At 43.6% G+C, this 21,930-nt stretch overlaps 2 protein-coding genes across 2 annotated transcripts in view; one reads left to right on the top strand and one right to left on the bottom strand.

Annotated features, from left to right (window-relative positions):
* LOC111956639 (actin-binding protein IPP) overlaps window positions 1-21,930 on the bottom strand; it is a 390,618-nt gene that overhangs the window by 129,539 nt on the left and 239,149 nt on the right. The window lies entirely within an intron of this gene.
* The window catches only part of LOC111956414 (uncharacterized), a 109,116-nt gene that overhangs the window by 1,323 nt on the left and 85,863 nt on the right, over window positions 1-21,930 (top strand). The window contains exons 3-5 of the mRNA XM_023976872.2: window positions 417-531; window positions 743-1,859; window positions 9,552-10,089. Of these exons, the coding sequence (XP_023832640.2) occupies window positions 417-531; window positions 743-1,859; window positions 9,552-10,089 (1,770 nt within the window). The remainder of the gene's footprint in view (window positions 1-416; window positions 532-742; window positions 1,860-9,551; window positions 10,090-21,930) is intronic.

The raw sequence follows: 21,930 nt of genomic DNA, 5'->3' as shown, positions 1-21,930 counted from the left end.
ACAAAGATTAACTAAATTGATGTTCTCTTCTCACTAACGGCAAACGATTGTATCTTGTTATTGACCTGTTATTTGTTATGAACAAACATGGCCATCTTAACTCCCATTTGCAAGAAATACTAGGCTACTTGCCTGCTTGCAATGCAATGCTTCAAAGACATAGACACTGCATTGGCATGGTCTAAATTTTGCGGGAAGGTGAGCACATTCTCTGGCCAAGTTATTTTTTTTTAAATGGCCACGCATGTTTTGGGGTATATTTTGTACGTACGCATGGTTTTAAATGAGGCCCCTGACCTCTAGGATAAATTCTGTTATTGGAATATCAGGAGAATTTACTGCTTTTGTGTGAATTATGAGTATGAAAAGCGTTCGAAATGGTGTGTCCAGAGTAATAACCTCAGTCCCTGTTACAGCCTTCAGATGTGGAGCAGAGAGTGGAGACTGAACCCATACTGATCAAAGATGAGGAGACAGCAGAGGACGTGTGGAAGACTGACCCTCAGGAAGAGCTCAGGATCACTGGAGAGGGTGGGTGTGACCATAAGGGGCACTGCTCTGTCTATGGAAGACTGTGTTGGTGTGGTGGTATGCACGTTCCAAATTGCTACATTGGTGTTGGGTGTTTTATGTTCTGGTATACGTAGAGCACGGACACACAGTCAGTTCTAAAGCAGCTATGTTTTGCAACTGTTAAGGGTCTTTTGTAATGTTTATTTTATCTTTATCCCTAAATCTTTAGAGTCTGGTTCCAAGCCTGGGAAACCACCATCCTTTGAGCAACGGCACTCTGATGTGGACTTCATCACACAACCCAGCATGTCTCCCGAAGACTCAGTGGAACATTACCCCAATTCTGATCGTCCAGAGGAACCAGGAACACCCCGGCTCGCATCTACAGAGGTGTTCAGCGCAGAGCAGCACCGGCCGGACGAGGACTCACTAGAGCTAGTGATGGTGAAGAATGAGAAAGAGGAGGAGCTGGGTCAGACCACGGCCCTGGCAGGACCTGACCAGTTTGTCATGGATGAGACTGATGGGCAGCTGTGGACCTCTGTGGATCCAGGCGGAGACACTGACCCTGTCTGCCACCCAGATTTCTCCTTTCATTCCACAGAAGAGTACTCTCAGAATATCTCAATGGTCCCATCTCATAGTGGGCTGTCATCTGTTCCTACTATGACAGATGATGTAGGGCCATCGCTTCACTCTTCTATAMGYAAARCACATGCTAACKTGTTCAGTGCWGCAYKACACAMGAYAAGACATGTCAGMACATRGYCTGATGAGYCTAGACAACAGATGRCAGAGGGACAGAGRAGTGAYAMGCTGAARTCAAATAATGAWGGAAATAGTTTAGRTCTACAGTCAAGGCAGCATCAYTACYGGGCTTCAGAAGCAACAGTGAGATTGAGTGAGTGCATGACAGGGTCAAACATGGCCACCACCTCCACCTTCTCTGGATACAGCCTGAGTCACAGTAGTTTTAACATGGTGAAGAGAATGAGGACTCAGTGGAGATCAGGCGGKACCACCGAGAGGCGWTTCAGCTGCACCTTCTGTGGGAAGAGCTTCCAGCGTTTCTGCCAGCTCAAAGTCCACCTCCGGAGTCACACCGGAGAGAAACCGTACACCTGCGAACAGTGTGGCAGGAGTTTCACCCAGCAGTGCAACTTGATCAGACATGCTGTAGTCCACAGCGGGGAGAAGCCCTTCGAGTGCAAACAGTGTGGGAAATGCTTCACCCAGCGCTCTAGCATGAAGTCACATCAGAAAACTCACATAGGAGAGAGTCCAGTGTCTCAATACGTGGTACCCGCATACCCTCGGGATCCACACACAAGTTTAAAGCGCAACTGAAGGCAATAAACATCTTCTGATATAAAAAGGCCTATGTAGCACCGATGAGTCAGAAACATTTATTCTATTGTCAAATTGTAAATAGGATAATTGTGTTCATAAATTCAGTCTCATCCAAAACTGAGTTTTGTAAGTAAGTTCAACAGAACTTACTTTAGGGTTGGGTTTTGATTTGAACAATGCTCACTTGCCCACTAACACCGGATACACAGCTGTGGTGATTGCGCTCTATCCAATCCACCGTAGAACACAGCTGTTGAGACACACCTGCCCATCTCACTTTTTGCACTTTGTTTAACTTGAGAAATACAGCGCCAAACATCTTAACTATATGTAATATTACGCAACTAAAACCTCCTCGGCAAAACCGTCCAAGTTAACTCAAGAAGTCTATCTTAGATTCATAATACTGGCATCGTTCCTATGGTGTCTCATGGGGGACAAACATTATTAACTGCCACATCGAACCACACCCCCAGTCTGAAATCAGTTTTTTCTTAAAGAGCAACAGAGAGCGACTGAATTAGTGTGTTCAGTCGCTCTTTAATGTTGTCTCAAACCAGATGAAACAAATAGATAATAATTGCATAGTTTTCCTGTAACACTTTCTATGTAAAAATGTGTTACAGATGGTATTTTGAGACATTTTGACAAGCTTTTCCTCCAAAATGATTTGTAAAATGGTTTTCATGTTTGACTGTTGACGGCTCCTCACTTTAATTTCAACAACCTATTTTCAACTGGTAATGTGTAGTTGTACCATAAAATCATAAAAACCATGCTATATTCAATAACATATATTTAATGAAAGAGTCAATTTGCCAAAATAAAAAGTTTTAGCTTCACTGTCTAAATAAATAGTAGGGGAGTGTTTATGTATGTGCCTTAACCCTAAGTAAAGAACCTCAATGTAAATCAGCTATAATGCATCAATAGTTACTTGAAATATATCATGAAATTAAGTTTACATTAAACTAGTTTATGGTCTTTGTTTGCCAGCTGTGTTTCAAACAAGTTATATACTTTTTTCTATCCTTTAATAAATACCATACCACATTTTCAGAATGGTTTCATTAGGTTGTGTCGATGAGAATGGAGATTACAATATCAAAGCTGCACACACATACAGTTTTATCAATTGTGGCCACCTCCCTGTTTTCCATTTTGTCCCGCGGAGTCTTCACAAACTGAAGAGGAAGTGGCCCATTAAGAATATGGAACCTCCCCTTCAAGACGCCGATCGCCCGCTTTATAACAAAATGCACATTCATATTTTCATAAAATGATTTTGGTTCATGAAATATGTCATAGCCTTTCAACATAGTTTTGTCTTTCGGAACCACGACAGCCAACGCTCCGTCCCTGTTCATCCTATAACATCCTGACTCTTCTCCACTCTGCTGTTCTCGGGTGTGTTCAGCAGGATGCAACGTTTTAAAACATTTGTTTTTAAACATTTGGTGTGGCTGCGTCCAGTCATTATGGTCCAGGCCTTTGGAACCAACATGGTCTAAGAGCATTTCATATTATTCTGCAGGTAAATCTGAGACACTCCATTTGGTATGATATGTTACATGTTGTATGGTATGTATACTTTTGTGGATGTCCATCACCCATTTCATATGATATGTTTCGAATTACAATTCAAATAATATCTTACGAACTTGCAAAATGTACAATATGTTATGAATTTTCAAAACGTATGACATGTTACGAATTCTAGCTAGATGGCTAACATTAGCTAGCTGGCCAACATTAGGCTACTAGGCTAGGGGTTAGGCTTAAGTTAAAGGGTTAGGGGAAGGGTTAGCTAAAAGGGTTAGGGGAAGGGTTAACTAACATGCAAAGTAGCTAAAAAGTAGTATGTCGTTAAAATGTTACTAAAATTCTAAACTTATCCTTGATGAGATTCAAACTCGCAACCTTAAACGTTATGCATCCACCCCGACAAACCACCCTATTTTCATTTTTGCCTGAAGTAACCATCTGTCTTGTGTAACCAAACGTAACATATCCTACTAATTTGAGAGTCCCGGAGTTATATTTACTATGTTATGTCTAGTCTATGAGACCAGGCTGTTGGAACAGCCTGCTGGAGTATCTGATGGCCTCAGAGACAGACATTTTTAAGAGAGAGCTCAAGACATACCTTTCTATCCGTGCTTTTATTTAGGGTCATTTTATTGTGCTATTTTATCTACCTGATATAATTTTATTTGCTTTATTCATTTTTTTCTCTCTGGTTTCACTGTTTTATTTTCCTGTTATTATTTTAATATGATCCGTTTAATTTTAACATTTTCATTTGTCTAGATCATCTATTTTATCTTTGTCATTTTTATTTATTATTTTACTTTTTGTTTTAAAAACTTTGAAATGCATTCACTTGTAGAAATGTGCTCTATAAATAAAGTTTGATTTGACATAGAATTATGCCGTACCGTAGAACAAACATGTCTTTCTAACATGGAAATAAGGAATCCTTAGGAGTCGGAAACTGTTTCAGAAAAGGGTGTCAATACATTTGTCTGGCACTGTAAGTTCAGGATATCAGGATGGTCAGACTTGGCTAGTTTGTTGCAACATCAGGCAGACTCTAATCGTCATTTGGGCATGCGAGTCTGCATCAACTCCTTCCTTGTATTCATTGTTATCACTTCTTTTCACTTTTAATTGGAAAATAGATTAACCTATGTAAATATACACTTTGTTTTATTTTCTCCACAGAGAAGAAATCTTTCCATAATCCCTAATAAGGATATCAGAAGCATCAGAAATATATTTAAGCAAGGTAAATGATGACATATTGACTTTATTTTATGAAAGATCAAGAGTTGCTGTTTTGAATGACTGATATGAATTACAATTATGTCAGAGTGCATCCTATGTATCCAAATGATAAAATCATGTTCTCAACATCCTGTCATTTTTCAGTTCTAGAGTCAGTGATGCTTTTTCAGATCAAATTGCTTAGAAGAAAAAGGCTGTCTTGTGATACCATGGTCAGCATAATGTTTATAACATATTTCTAATGTACACTATTTAGCCAAAAACCTGGTTAACTCTGCCAGTGTAGCGGACATTAGCCGAAGAATGGTTGCTCATGGTCAGGTGAAGGTGAAGCCCCACCTGCGTCTTCAAAATCAATGTCTGTCCTCAGCCCAAGAGGGAATTTCCTCTTGGTTTAATGGTAAAAATGCGGTTTCTCCTGCAGTAGACTCAGGGTTTGTATCCACTCTGTCACACCAGGAAGCTGAATTTCCAGCAAGGCAATAACCCCAAGCACACATCAAAATCACAATTTGCAATTGCTGGTCAAAAGTAATGCACTATATGGGCTCCCGAGTGGCGGTCTAAGGCACTGCATCTCAGTGCTAGAGGCGTCACTACAAAGACACCCTGGTTTAAATGGGGCTCCCGAGTGGTGCAGCGGTCTAAGGCACTGCATCTCAGTGCTAGAGGCGTCACTACAGACATCCTGATTTTAATGGGGCTCCCGAGTGCCGCAGCGGTCTTAGGCACTGCATCTCAGTGCTAGAGGCGTCACTACAGACATCCTGATTTTAATGGGGCTCCCGAGTGGTGCAGCGGTCTAAGGTACTGCATCTCAGTGCTAGAGGCGTCACTACAGACACCCTGGTTCGATTCCAGGCTGTATCACAACCGGCCGTGATTGGGAGTCCCATAGGATGATGCAGTTTGGCCGGTGTAGGCTGTCATTGTAAATAAGAATTTGTTCTTAACTGACTTGCCTAGTTAAAAAAGGTTACATTTTAAATTTAAATAAATAAGGAATAGGATGCCATCTGGAACGCACAACTAGCCTGTCATTTTTATTGAGAAATGTGATTAAAATTCAACCACTAAACTCACGCAGGCTGTCAGAAAGAAATGTACTATTGCCATAGTCAAAGCAGGGGGAAATTAAACATAGCTGCAGAACGGATGTGTGGAATATCACTGGGTGTGGAATAGATGAAAATGTACACTGAACAAAAATATAAATGCAACATGTAAAGTGTTGGTCCCATGTTTCATGAGCTGAAATAAAATATCATAAAAATGTTCCCTATGCACAGAAAGTTTATTTCTCTCAAATTTTGAGCACAAATGTGTTTACATCCCTGTTAGTGACAATTTCTCCTTTGTCAAGATAATCCATCAACCTGACAGGTGTGGCATATCAAGAAGCTGATTAAACAGCATGATGATTACACAGGTGCATCTTGTGCAGTTTTGTCACACAACACAATGCCACAGATGTCTCAAGTTTGGAGGGAGCGTGCAATTGGCAGGAATGTCCACCAGAGCTGTTGCCAGATAATGTAATGTTAATTTCTCTACCATAAACCGCCTTCAACGTTGTTTTAGAGAATTTGTCAGTACGTCCAACTGGCACTGCAGTTGCAGACGCAATCGCAGACCACATGTATGGCGTGTGGCCGAGCGGTTTGCTAATGTCAACGTTGTGAACAGAGTGCCCCATGGTGGCGGTGGGTTTATGTTATGGGCAGGCATAAACTACGGACAACGAACACAACTGCATTTTATTGATGTCAATTTGAATGGACAGAGATACTGTGACGAGATCCTGAGGCCCATTGTCGTGCCATCAACTCATGTTTCAGCATGATATTGCAAAGTCACATGTCGCAAGGATCTCCAACCATCCAAGCCATAGACTATTCTCTCTACTTCCGCACGGCAAGTGGTACCGGTGCATCAAGTCTGGCACCAACAGGCTCTTGAACAGCTTCCATCCTAGAACAGCTTCCATCCAGCCTAGTCACCTTACCCCTATACATATCTACCTCCATCACTCCAGTATCCCTGCACATTGTAAATATGGTATTGGAACTGACCCTGTATATAGTATGCTTACTTACTTATTGTGTTCTTCATATTTTTTCTTATTTATCGTGTTTTTTTCTTCTAGTGTTACACTGTTATTGACTATTGCATTGTTGGGTTTTGAGTTTGTAAGGAAGGCATTTCACTGTACTTGTGCATGTGACATTAACATTTGAAACTTGATCTGCACACAATTCCTGACAGCTGAAAATGTCCTAGTTCTTCCATGGCCTGCATACTCACCAGACATGTCACCCATTGAGCAAGTTTGGGATGCTCTGGATGGACGTGTACGACAGCTTGTTCCAGTTCCCGGCAATATCCACAGCTTTGAACAGCCATTGAAGAGGAGTGAAACGTTCCACAGGCCACAATCAAAAGCCTGATCAATTCAATGTGAAGGAGATGTGTCCCGCTGCATAAGGCAAATGATGGTCACATCAGATACTGACAGTTTTTGTCATCCACGCCCCATCTTTTTTTTAAAGGTATCTGTGACCAACAGATTCATATCTGTATTCCCAGTCATGTGAAATCCATAGATTAGGACCTAATTAATTTATTTCAATTGACTGATTTCCTTATATGAACTGTAACTCAGTAAAGTCTTTAAAATTATTGCATGTTGCGTTTATATATATTTTTTATGTTGKGTTTATATAATTTTTCATATTTCTGCATAATGATAACAAAGCCTTTTCCCTGTAATTTTAATTTGATAGTATAGAGTATACTGTAGGCCTATCCTTCTCGTTCAGTCAATCAACCATTCACTGCTCCACCAGGTGTGTGGGAAACTTTGATCTTGTCCCTCCCTCCTCCACTGATAAATAAGGGCTGATGCTGAGAGTGGTGGTGGGGGTACCCATGATGTATTGAGCATTTGGTTAAGAAAAAGTGAAGAAAAAGAGCAGAGAGTATTGATTGATTTTATTTTAGGTAAAACACATTGTACAGTATAAAAAACATATTTTAAGAACAAGAAAATCCAGAGGATGACACGTGAAAGTGTAAAAACACTTATTTCCGGTGTGGTCCTCGGTTAATGATATACTACTTTTCATTGAGCTATAAAACATTTACGACTGCATCAGTGCAGCTTGTTATTATAGGTAGAGTGTCAGTGATAATATTAGCATGTACAGTTGAAGTCGGAAGTTTACATACACTTATGTTGGAGTCATTGAAACTTGTTTTTCAATCACTCCACAAACTATAGTTTTGGCAAGTCGGTTAGGACATCTACTTTGTGCATGATACAAGTACTTTTTCCAACAATTGTTTACAGACAGATTATTTCACTTATATTTAATTTATAATTCACTGTATCACAATTCCAGTGGGTCAGAAGTTTACATACACTAAGTTGACTGTGCCTTTAAACAGCTTGGAAAATTCCAGAAAATTATGTCATGGCTTTAGAAGCTTCTGTTAGGCTAATTCACATAATTTGAGTCAATTGGAGGTGTGCCTGTGGATGTATTTCAAGGCCTACCTTCAAACTCAGTGCCTCTTTGCTTGACATCATGGGAAAATCAAAAGAAATCAGCCAAGACCTCAGAAAAAAAATTGTAGACCTCCACAAGTCTGGTTCATCCTTGGGAGCAATTTCCAAACGCCTGAAGGTACCACGTTCATCTGTACAAACAATAGTACGCAAGTATAAACACCATGTGACCACGCAGCCGTCATACCGCTCAGGAAGGAGACGCATTCTGTCTCCTAGAGTTGAACGTACCTTTGTGCAAAAATTGTGCAAATCAATCCCAGAACAACAGCCATGGACCTTGGCAAGATGTTGGAGGAAACAGGTACAAAAGTATCTATGTCCACAGTAAAACGAGTCCTATATCGACATAAGCTGAAAGGCCACTCAGCAAGGAAGAAGCCACTGCTCCATAAAAAAGCCAGACTACGGTTTGCAACTGCCCATGGGGACAAAGATCTTTTTGGAGAAATGTCCTCTGGTCTGATGAAACAAAAATAGAACTGTTTGGCCATAATGACCATCGTTATGTTCTTGGGGGGGTGGAAGAAGAGGAGGATGTCATCAATGAAGACAAACTAGTTCAACATGTCATGGAGAACATAATTTACCAGAGTCTGGAACACAGCAGGCGCGTTGGTAAGGCCAAATGACATGACCAAATACTCGTAGTGGCCGCTGGCCATGTGGAAAGCGGTCTTCCACTCATCCCCCTGCCGTGTCCGCACCAGGTGGTAGGCGTTCCATAGATCCAGCTTGGAAACCACGGTGGCCCCCTGGAGTGGCTCGAAGGCTGAGGAGATGAGTGGTAGCGGGTAGCGGTTCTTCCCCATTATGTCATTGAGTCCCCGGTAGTTGATGCACGGGCTCAGGGTCTTGTCCTTCTTCTCCACAAAGAAGGACCCTGCGCCAGCAGGAGAGGAAGAAGGACGGATAAATCCTGCAGCTAGGGAGTCCCCAATGTAGGTCTCCATAGCCTTGGTCTCCGGTCCCAACAGCGAGTACAGTCGTACCTGGAGTGGAGTGGTGCTAGGTAGAAGGTCAATCCCGCAGTCATATGGTTGGTGTAGCAGAAGCGAAGTGGCCCGGGCCTTGTTGAACACCTCCCGAAGATCCTGGTACTCAGCGGGAATGGCGGAGAGGTCCGGGGAACTTCCGAGCCGCCAGGAAGATGTTACATAGGCTCGGGAAATGGTGACTCGGCCGTCTTCGGCGACTCTCGGGGAATCTTGGGTAGCCTCGGCTTCTCTTGGCAACGGGGCCGTCGGGGACTTCCGGGATGCCTCGGAGGTGAGGTGGAATCCTTGGACGGGTGAGAAAAATTGAATCTCCTCTCCCTCTGTCGTTCCCGTAGTCGCCCAACGATCCTGATGGTCAATGCGATGAGGGAATCGAGATCTATCTGTAATTCCTGGGCTGCAAGCTCGTCCTTGAACTCCTCCGAGACTCCGTGTAGGAACATGTCAAACAGCGCTTCCTGGTTCCTGGCACTCTCAGCTGCCAACGTGCGGAAATCCTACCGAAGCTGGAGTAGCTTCTGGGTAGCCTCTCTTCCGGAGAATGGGGCATCAAACACCTTCTTTATTTCTCCCATGAACTCCTCCAGACTGACGCATATGGACAGCTGTTGCTCCCATACAGCTGTAGCCCAGGCGAGCGCCCTCCCGGACATCAGCTTACTAAGGGGCTGTGAGGTTACCGTCATAGTAGACTGCCTCCCAACCAACCCACAGAATTTCTCCAGCAAGATGTCCAACGCCTGGGCATGGCATTCGGCCAAGGTGTGGACCCCCTCCATAAGGCCACGAAGCAATTCCTCGTGCCTACCAATGGTGGCTCCTTGGGAGGAGATGGAGTTGCGCAGCTCGTCCGAGTCTGCTGGGTCAGTCATGGTCAGTTCGTACTATCACATTTCAGGTAAGACCCAGATGCAGACAACGTCGAAGTAACAACAGTTTATTAATCGAACAGGTGCAGGCAAAAGAAGGGTCAAGTGCAGGCAGAGGTCAGTTATCCAGATAGGTGGGGCAAAGGTACAGGACGGCAAGCTCAGGGTCAGGGCAGGCAGAATGGTCAACTCCGGGGAAACTAGGAAACAGGAACAATCAAGGACAGGAGCAGAGGGGAAAACTCTGGTAGGCTTGACGAAAACAAAACGAACTGGCAACAGACAAACAGAGACCACAGGTATAAATATACAGGGGATAATGGGGAAGATGGGCGACACCTGGAGGGGGATGAAGGTGAAAATACAGGTGAAACAGATCAGGGTGTGACAGTTAGGGTCCAGATGAAGCTGTCCCAACAGCAGAGCTTTCTTTTCAGCACCATGGAGTGAATCATTACCACTGCTACACCTGGCTATCAGCGGAACATTATCTGGCAGCGAAACAGTTCATTCAGCTTCATTTATTGCGTTTAAAAAAACCATAGCTGATATGGCAGACTTGCTTAAATAAATGTGGTTTCTACTGACAATTGAGATGTACAAACTATGGCATAACGGGAGGACAAGCAGATAAGAGGCAATCTGTAATTTTGATTAAGACATAAATGAGCGAGCTAAGACGGACATAGTCTATATAACTATTTGTTCAACACTTTTAAAATGTACAGCAACAGAATTGAGAACATGGGCCGTTCTTACAGTATTCTCCCTGTACACCAAGTCAGAACCGTATAATAAATGAAGGGGGCATATAAGCAGACAATAAAAGCTCTTACAATAGTCGATGAATGCTATAGGCTACATGTGCACCACCAAGTCAGAACAGTAAGTTATGAGGGGGAAAGAGACCAAATTATTAGGGTGAGGCACATGGGCTACTAACAGCTTACTACACAACATACACTTAGTATTACTTTCTTAGCTACAGTATGCATATCTCCCTGGCACATTAAATAATTTATGGAGCAGCATATAATACATTTTTGGACTCACTTGAACAGGAAGGTGGCACGGCGATCCTTCTTGTGGGCAAATTTTGTCATCCAACTTTGTCATCAAAGTCTGGCATTCTCTGGATTTATGATGCTTTCAAGACAACTGGGAACTCCGAAAAAAAACAAGGTCGAACCATGACATCAGTGGTCTTAAGGTCGGAACTCTAGAAAGAGGCCCGTGCTCCCGACTTGGAATTCCGAGTTGGATGACCGTTCAAAACGTATTTTCCCAGTTGTCTTGAACTCACTGAAGTCTGAGATTTCCCAGTTCCAAGGTTCCAGTTGTTTTGAACGTGGCAGAAGTCATGCTGGTTTGACAGCATGGCCAATATATTTCACCTTTTTTGGCCCATGGTGTTGTCGTGTCTTTGGCTATACCGGATTAAGTGATATGACATGCTATTCTATAAAATCCTTTCTCCGTAATTAATATTACCTGATTGAGCTAATCATGTAAATTTAATTAACTAGAAAGTCGGGGCACCACGAAAGAGTGTTTATATAGCTTTTATCTTCCAAAACAACTCTTAAAGACCTAGTAATATTTTACATCAATAGCAGTCAATATTAATCGTCACCTTATTTCAGTCTCATCTGAAAGTTGTAAATTCTTGGTTATCTTCAATCTTACAGAATTGGGTTTAATTATTTATTTACTAAATACCTGTCACGTTCTGACCCTAGTTCTTGTGTTATTTCTTTGTTTTAGTTGGTCAGGACGTGAGTTGGGTGGGTTATCTATGTTTTGTGTTTCTATGTTGGGTTTCTCGTTTGGCCTGATATGGTTCTCAATCAGAGGCAGGTGTTAGTCATTGTCTCTGATTGGGAACCATATTTAGTGGCTGCGTCCAGTTCATCTATGGTCCAGGCCTTGGAGACCAACATGGTCTCAGACATTATCATATTATCTGCAGAGGTAAATTAGAGGGCACTCCATTTTGGTTGATATGTTACATGTTGGTATGGTATGTATACTTTTGTGGATGTCCATCACCATTCATATGATATGTTTCGAATTACCAATCAAAATAATTATTTAACGAACTTGCAAATGTACCAATATGTTATGAATTTCAAAACGTTTGTGACATGTTACGAATCAGCTAGATGCTAACATTAGCTACTGCCAACATTAGGTGCTACTAGGCTAGTTAGGCTTAAGTTAAAGGGTAGGGAAGGGTTAGCTAAAAAGGTTGGGGAAGGTTAACTAACATGCCAACAGTAGCTAAAAGAGATGTGTTAAAATTTACTAAAATTCTAAACTTATCCGTTGTGAGATCAACTCGCAACCTAAAACGATGGCATCCACCCCGACAAACCACCCATATTTTCATTGCCTGAAGTAACCATCTGTCTTGTGTAACCAAACGTAACATATCCTACTTAATTGAGAGTCCCGGAGTTATATTACTATGTTATGTCTAGTCTATGAGACCAGGCTGTTGCACAGCCTGCTGGAGTATCTGATGGCCTCAGAGACAGACATTTTTAAGAGAGCTCAAGACATACCTTTCTATCCGTGCTTTTATTTAGGGTCATTTTATTGTGCTATTTTACTACCTGATATAATTTTATTGCTTTATTCATTTTTTTTTCCTGGTTTCATGTGTTTATTTTCCTGTTATTATTTAATATGATCCGTTTAATTTTAACATTTTCATTTTCTAGATCATCTATTTATCTTTGTCTTTGATTTATTATTTTACTTTTTGTTTTTAAAAACTTTGAAATGCATTCACTTGTAGAAATGTGCCTCATAAATAAAGTTTGATTTGACATAGAATTATGCCGTACCGTAGAAACAAACATGTCTTTCTAACATGGAAATAAGGGAATCCTAGGAGCGGAAACTGTTTCAGAAAAGGTGTCATACATTTGTCTGGCACTGTAAGGTCAGGAATATCAGGATGGTCAGACTTGGCTAGTTGTTGCAACATCAGGCAACTCTAATCGTCTTTGGCATGCGAGTCTGCATCAACTCCTTCCTTTATTCATTATCACTTCTTTTTCACTTTTAATTGGAAAATAATTAACCTATGTAAATATACACTTGTTTTATTTTCTCCACAGAGAAGAAATCTTTCCATAATCCCCTAATAAGGATATCAGAAGCATCAGAAATATATTTAAGCAAGGTAAATGATGACATATTGACTTTATTTTATGAAAGATCAAGAGTTGCTGTTTTGAATGACTGATATGAATTACAATTATGTCAGAGTGCATCCTATGTATCCAAATGATAAAATCATGTTCTCAACATCCTGTCATTTTTCAGTTCTAGAGTCAGTGATGCTTTTTTCAGATCAAATTGCTTAGAAGAAAAAAGGCTGTCTTGTGAGTACCATGGTCAGCATAATGTTTATAACATATTTCTAATGTACACTATTTAGCCAAAAACCTGGTTAACTCTGCCAGTGTAGCGGACATTGCCGAAAGAATGGTTGCTCATGGTCAGGGTGAAGGTGAAGCCCCACCTGCGTCTTCAAAATCAATGTCTGTCCTCAGCCCAAGAGGGAATTTCCTCTTGGTTTAAATGGTAAAAAATGCGGTTTCTTCCTGCAGTAGGGACTTCAGGGGTTTGGTATCCACTCGTCACACCAGGGAAGCTGAATTTCAGCAAGGCAATAAACCCAAAGACACATCAAAATCACAATTTGCAATTGCTGGTCCAAAGTAATGCACTATATGGCTCCCGAAGTGGCGGGTCTAAGGCACTGCATCTCAGTGCTAGAGGCGTCACTACAAAGACACCCTGGTTTAAATGGGGGCTCCCGAGTGGTGCAGCGGTCTAAGGCACGGCATCTCAGTGCTAGAGGCGTCACTACAGACATCCTGATTTTAATGGGCTGCCCGAGTGCCGCAGCGGTCTTAGGCACTGCATCTCAGTGCTAGAGGCGTCACTACAACATAACCTGATTTTAATGGGGTCCCGAGTGGTGCAGCGGTCTTAAGGTACTGCATCTCAGTGCTAGAGGCGTCACTACAGACACCCTGGTTCGATTCCAGGCTGTTACACAACCGGCCGTGATTGGGAGTCCCATAGGATGATGCAGTTTGGCCGGTTGGCTGTCATTGTAAATAAGAATTTGTTCTTAACTGACTTGCCTAGTTAAAAAGGTTACAAATTTAAATAAATAAGGAATAGGATGCCATCTGGAACGCACAACTAGCCTGTCATTTTTATTGAAAATGTGATTAAAATTCAACCACTAACTCACGCAGGCTGTCAGAAAGAATGTACTATTGCCATAGTCAAAGCAGGGGAAATTAAACATAGCTGCAGAACGGATGTGTGGAATATCACTGGGTGTGGAATAGATGAAAATGTACACTGAACAAAAATATAAATGCAACATGTAAATGTTGGTCCCATGTTTCATGAGCTGAAATAAAATATCATAAAAATGTTCCCTATGCACAGAAAGTTTATTTCTCTCAAATTTTGAGCACAAATGTGTTTACATCCTGTTAGTGACAATTTCTCCTTTGTCAAGATAATCCATCAACCTGACAGGTGTGGCATATCAAAAAGCTGATTAAACGCATGATGATTACACAGGTGCATCTTGTGCAGTTTTGTCCACAACACAATGCCCACAGATGTCTCAAGTTTGGAGGGAGCGTGCAATTGGCAGGAATGTCCACCAGAGCTGTTGCCAGATAATGTAATGTTAATTTCTTCTACCATAAACCGCTTCAACGTTGTTTTAGAGAATTTGTCAGTACGTCCAACTTGGCACTGCAGTTGCAGACGCAATCGCAGACCACATGTATGGCGTGTGGCCGAGCGGTTTGCTAATGTCAACGTTGTGAACAGAGTGCCCCATGGTGCGGTGGGTTATGTTATGGGCAGGCATAAACTACGGACAACGAACACAACTGGCATTTTATTGATGTCAATTTGAATGGACAGAATCTGTGACGAGATCCTGAGGCCCATTGTCGTGCCATCAACTCATGTTTCAGCATGATATTGCAAAGTCACATGTCGCAAGGATCTCCAACCATCCAAGCCATAGACTATTCTCTCTACTTCCGCACGGCAAGTGGGTACCGGTGCATCAAGTCTGGCACCAACAGCTCTTGAACAGCTTCCATCCTAGAACAGCTTCCATCCAGCCTAGTCACCTTACCCCTATACATATCTACCTCCATCACTCCAGTATCCCTGCACATTGTAAATATGGTATTGGAACTGACCCTGTATATAGTATGCTCTTACTTATTTGTTCTTCATATTTTTCTTATTTATCGTGTTTTTTCTTCTAGTGTTACACTGTTATTGACTATTGCATTGTTGGGTTTTGAGTTTGTAAGGAAGGCATTTCACTGTACTTGTGCATGTGACATTAACATTTGAAACTTGATCTGCACACAAATCCTGACAGCTGAAAATGTCCTAGTTCTTCCATGGCCTGCATACTCACCAGACATGTCACCCATTGAGCAAGTTTGGGATGCTCTGGATGACGTGTACACAGCTTGTTCCAGTTCCCGGCAATATCCACAGCTTTGAACAGCCATGTGAAGAGGAGTGAAACGTTCCACAGGCCACCATCAAAAGCCTGATCAATTCAATGTGAAGGAGATGTGTCCCGCTGCATAAGGAAATGATGGTCACATCAGATATGACAGTTTTTGCATCCACGCCCATCTTTTTTTTTAAAGGTATCTGTGACCAACAGATTCATATCTGTATTCCCAGTCATGTGAAATCCATAGATTAGGACCTAATTAATTTATTTCAATTACTGATTCCTTATATGAACTGTAACTCAGTAAAGTCTTAAAATTATTGCATGTTGCGTTTATATATATTTTTTATGTTGCGTTTATATATTTTTCATATTTCTGCATAATGATAACAAAGCCTTTTCCCTGTAATTTTAATTTGATAGTATAGAGTATACTGTAGGCCTATTCCTTCTCGTTCAGTCAATCAACCATTCACTCTCCACCAGGTGTGGGGAAACTTTGATCTTGTCCCTCCCTCATCCACTGATAAATAAGGGCTGATGCTGAGAGTGGTGTGTGGTACCCATGATGTATTGAGCATTTGGTTAAGAAAAAGTGAAGAAAAAGGCAGAGAGTATTGATTGATTTTATTTTAGGTAAAACACATTGTACAGTATAAAAAAACATATTTTAAGAACAAGAAAATCCAGAGGATGACACGTGAAAGTGTAAAAACACTTATTTCCGGTGTGGTCCTCGGTTATATATACTACTTTTCATTGAGCTATAAAACATTTACGACTGCATCAGTGCAGCTTGTTATTATAGGTAGAGTGTCAGTGATAAATATTAGCATGTACAGTTGAAGTCGGAAGTTTACATACACTTATGTTGGAGTCATTGAAACTTGTTTTCAATCACTCCAAAAACTATAGTTTTGGCAAGTCGGTTAGGACATCTACTTTGTGCATGATACAAGTACTTTTTCCAAACAATTGTTTACAGACAGATTATTTCACTTATTATTTAATTTATAATTCACCTGTATCACAATTCCAGTGGGTCAGAAGTTTACATACACTAAGTTGACTGTGCCTTAAACAGCTTGGAAAATTCCAGAAAATTATGTCATGGCTTTAGAAGCTTCTTGTTAGGCTAATTCACATAATTTGAGTCAATTGGAGGTGTGCCTGTGGTATGTATTTTCAAGGCCTACCTTCAACTCCAGTGCCTCTTTGCTTGACATCATGGGAAATCAAAAGAAATCAGCCAAGACCTCAGAAAAAAAATTGTAGACCTCCACAAGTCTGGTTCATCCTTGGGAGCAATTTCCCAAACGCCTGAAGGTACCACGTTCATCTGTACAAACAATAGTACGCAAGTATAAACACCATGTGACCACGCAGCCGTCATACCGCTCAGGAAGGAGACGCATTCTGTTTCTCCTAGAGTTGAACGTACCTTTGTGCAAAAATTGTGCAAATCAATCCCAGAACAACAGCCATGGACCTTGGCAAGATGTTGGAGGAAACAGGTACAAAAGTATCTATGTCCACAGTAAAACGAGTCCTATATCGGACATAAGCTGAAAGGCCACTCAGCAAGGAAAGAAGCCACTGCTCCCATAAAAAAGCCAGACTACGGTTTGCAACTGCCCATGGGGCAACGTCTTTTTGTGAAATAGTCCCGTCTGTATGAAACAAAAATAGAACTGTTTGGCCATAATGACCATCGTTATGTTCTTGGGGGGTGGAAGAAGAGGAGATGTCCATCAATGAGGCCTCAGTACCATGTCCTGGAGAAATAATTTTACCAGAGTCTGGAACACAGCAGGCGCGTTGGTAAGAGCACAAAAGACACTGACCAAATACTCGTAGTGGCCGCTGCCATGTGGAAACGGGTCTTCCACTCATCCCCTGCCGTGGTCCGCCACCAGGTGGTAGGCGTTCCATAGATCCAGCTTGGAAACCACGGTGGCCCCCTGGAGTGGCTCGAAGGCTGAGGAGATGAGTGGTACGGGTAGCGGTTCTTCCCCATTATGTCATTGAGTCCCCGGTAGTTGATGCACGGGCTCAGGGTCTTGCTCTTTCTCCAAAAACGCAAGCGCCGCGCAGAGAGAGAGGGAAGAACGGATAAATCCTGCAGCTGAGGTGAGTCCCCAATGTAGGTCTCCATAGCCTTGGTCTCCCGTCAACAGCGAGTACAGTCGTACCTGGAGTGGAGTGTGCTAGGTAGAGGTCAATCCCGCAGTCATATGGTTGGTGTAGCAGAAGCGAAGTGGCCCGGGCTTGTTGAACACCCTCCGAAGATCCTGGTACTCAGCGGGAATGGCGGAGAGGTCCGGGGAACTTCCGAGCCGCCAGGAAGATGTTACATAGCTCGGAAATGGTGACTCGGCCTCTTCGGCGACTCTCGGGGAATCTTGGGTAGCCTCGGCTTCTCTTGGCAACGGGCCGTCGGGGACTTCCGGGATGCCTCGGAGGTGAGGTGGAATCCTTGGACGGGTGAGAAAATTGAATCTCCTCTCCTCTGTCGTTCCCGTAGTCGCCCAACGATCCTATGGTCAATGCGATAGGGAATCGAGATCTATCTGTAATTCCTGGCTGCAAGCTCGTCCTTGAACTCCTCCGAGACTCCGTGTAGGAACATGTCAAACAGCGCTTCCTGGTTCCTGGCACTCTCAGCTGCCAACGTGCGGAAATCCTACCGAAGCTGGAGTAGCTTCTGGGTAGCCTCTCTTCCGGAGAATGGGCATCAAACAACCTTCTTATTTCTCCATGAACTCCTCCAGACTGACGCATATGGACAGCTGTTGCCTCCCATACAGCTGTAGCCCAGGCGAGCGCCCTCCCGGACATCAGCTTACTAGGGGCTGTGAGTTACCGTCATAGTAGACTGCCTCCCAACCAACCCACAGAATTTCTCCAGCAAGATGTCAACGCCGGGCATGGCATTCGGCCAAGGTGTGGACCCCCTCATAAGGCCACGAAGCAATTCCTCGTGCCTACCAATGGTGGCTCCTGGGAGGAGATGAGTTGCGCAGCTCGTCCGAGTCTGCTGGGTCAGTCATGGTCAGTTCGTACTATCACATTTCAGGTAAGACCCAGATGCAGACAACGTCGAAGTAACAACAGTTTATTAATCGAACAGGTGCAGGCAAAAAAGGGTCAAGTGCAGGCAGAGGTCAGTTATCCAGATAGGTGGGGCAAAGGTACAGGACGGCAAGCTCAGGGTCAGGGCAGGCAGAATGGTCAACTCCGGGGAAACTAGGAAACAGAACAATCAAGGACAGAGCAGAGGGAAAACTCTGGTAGGCTTGACGAAAACAAAACGAACTGGCAACAGACAAACAGAGACCACAGTATAAATATACAGGGGATAATGGGGGAAGATGGGCGACACCTGAGGGGGAATGAAGGTGAAAATACAGGTGAAACAGATCAGGTGTGACAGTTAGGTCCAGATGAAGCTGTCCCAACAGCAGAGCTTTCTTTCAGCACCATGGAGTGAATCATTACCACTGCTACACCTGGCTATCAGCGGAACATTATCTGCGCGAAACAGTTCATTTCAGCTTCATTTATTGCGTTTAAAAAAACCATAGCTGATATGGCAGACTTGCTTAAATAAATGTGGTTTCTACTGACAATTGAGATTACAAACTATGGCATAACGGAGGACAAGCAGATAAGAGGCAATCTGTAATTTGATTAAGACATAAATGAGCGAGCTAAGACGACATAGTCTATTAACTATTTGTTCAACACTTTTAAAATGTACAGCAACAGAATTGAGAACATGGGCCGTTCTTACAGTATTCTCCCTGTACACCAAGTCAAACCGTATAATAAATGAAGGAGGGCATACCAGCAGACAATAAAAGCTCTTACAATAGTCGATGAATGCTATAGGCTACATGTGCACCACCAAGTCAGAACAGTAAGTTATGAGGGGGAAAGAGACCAAATTATTAGGGTGAGGCACATGGGCTACTAACAGCTTACTACACAACATACACTTAGTATTACTTTCTTAGCTACAGTATGCATATCTCCCTGGCACATTAAATAATTTATGGAGCAGCATATAATACATTTTTGGACTCACTTGAACAGGAAGGTGGCACGGCGATCCTTCTTGTGGGCAAATTTTGTCATCCAACTTTGTCATCAAAGTCTGGCATTCTCTGGATTTATGATGCTTTCAAGACAACTGGGAACTCCGAGAAAAAAACAAGGTCGAACCATGACATCAGTGGTCTTAAGGTCGGAACTCTAGAAAGAGGCCCGTGCTCCCGACTTGGAATTCCGAGTTGGATGACCGTTCAAAAACGTATTTTCCCAGGTGTCTTGAACTCACTGAAGTCTGAGATTTCCCAGTTCCAAGGTTCCAGTTGTTTTGAACGTGGCAGAAGTCATGCTGGTTTGACAGCATGGCCAATATTTTCACCTTTTTTGGCCCATGGTGTTGTCGTGTCTTTGGCTATACCGGATTAAGTGATATGACATGCTATTCTATAAAATCCTTTCTCCGTATATAATATTACCTGATTGAGCTAATCATGTAAATTTAATTAACTAGAAAGTCGGGCACCACGAAGAGTGTTTATATAGCCTTATCTTCCAAAACAACTCTTAAAGACCTAGTAATATTTTACATCAATAGCAGTCAATATTAATCGTCACCTTATTTCAGTCTCATCTGAAAGTTGTAATTCTTGGTTCTTCAATCTTACAGAATTGGGTTATATTACTTAATACTCCTGTCACGTTCTGACCCTATTCTTGTGTTATTTCTTTGTTTTAGTTGGTCAGGACGTGAGTTGGGGGTTATCTATGTTTTGTGTTTCTATGTTGGGTTCTCGTTTGGCCTGATATGTTCTCAATCAGAGGCAGGTGTTAGTCATTGTCTCTGATTGGGAACCATATTTACGTAGCCTGTTTTCTGTTGTGTTTTGTGGGTGGTTATTTCCTGTTTAGTGTTTTTGTGTTTCACCTTTCGGGACTGTTCGTTTGTTGGTTTATTGTTTTGTTTCAGTGTTCAGTTTTATTATTTAAACATTATGGACACATACCACGCTGCATCTTGGTCCTCTTCTTCTCCCCCAGACGACGAACGTTACAATACCTAACTAATCACACAGAATTACATATACACAGAATGAATCATACATTGATTGTTCTGCTCCCGCACTCGCCCCGAGGTGCGTGTTTCCCAGCCCGGTACACCAGTTCCGGCACCACGCACCAGGCCTACTGTGCGCCTCAGCAGGCCAGAGTCTCCCGTCTGTCCAGCGCCGCCAGGGTCTTCTGTCTGTCCAGCGCGCCTGAGCCGCCCATCTGTCCAGCGCCGCCTGAGCCGCCCGTCTGTCCTGAACCGTCAGAGCCGCCCGTCTGTCCTGAAGCCGTCAGAGCCGCCCATCTGTCCTGAGCCATCAGAGCCGCCCGTCTGTCCTGAGCCGCCAGAGCCGCCGTCTGTCTGAGCCGCCTAGAGCGCCCGTCTGTCCTTAGCCGCTTAGAGCCCCCTGTCTTCCTGAGAAGCCGTCCGCCAGTCAGGAGCTGCCAGAGCCGCCGCCCGCAGTCAAGAGCTGCCAGAGCCGCCCGCTAGTCAGGAGCTGCCAAGCCGCCGCTGCTAGTCAGGAGCTGCCAGAGCCGCCCGCCAGTCAGGAGCTGCCAGGCCGCGCCGCCAGTCAGGAGCTACCCCTCATCCGGACTGCCCCTCAGTCCGGAGCTGCCCCTCGAGCTGCCCTCAGTCCGGAGTTGCCCCTCAGTCCGCGAGCTGCCTCTCAGTCCGGAGCTGCCTTTCAGTCCTGAGCTACCCTCCGGTCCTGAGCTGCCCTTGGTCCTGAGCTGCCCCTCGGTCCTGAGCTGCCCCTCGGTCCTGAGCTACCCCTGGTCCTGAGCTGCCCCGGTCCGGAGCTGCCCCCGTCGGAGTCCCTCAGTCCGGAGCTGCCCTCAGTCCAGAGCGCCCCTCAGTCCGGAGCGCCCTCAGTCCAAGGCGCCCCTCAAGTCCAGTGGGGCCCTTTAGGTAGGTTGCCAGTCCTAGCATCACCAGAATGGCGGCGCCAGGGTACGCCGTTCCTAAGCCGAGGCCACAAGACAAGGCAGGACTAAGACTTATGGTGGAGTGGGGTCCAGACGGCCAGCGGCCAGAGCCGCCACCGCGGACAGATGCACACCCAGACCCTCCCCTACTAGGTTCAGGTTTTGCAAGGCGGAGCGTTCCCGCCAACCTTGGGGGGGGGGGGGGTACTGTCACGTTCTGAACCCGTTCTTGTGTTATTTTCTGTTGTTATTAGTTTGGCCAGGGCGTGAGGTTGGTGGGTATCTATG

Source organism: Salvelinus sp. IW2-2015, linkage group LG32 (assembly GCF_002910315.2).
Source record: "Salvelinus sp. IW2-2015 linkage group LG32, ASM291031v2, whole genome shotgun sequence".
Taxonomy (NCBI): Eukaryota; Metazoa; Chordata; class Actinopteri; order Salmoniformes; family Salmonidae; genus Salvelinus; species Salvelinus sp. IW2-2015.
Note: the sequence above shows the minus strand (reverse complement) of the source record. Positions and strands in the feature narration are given on the sequence as shown.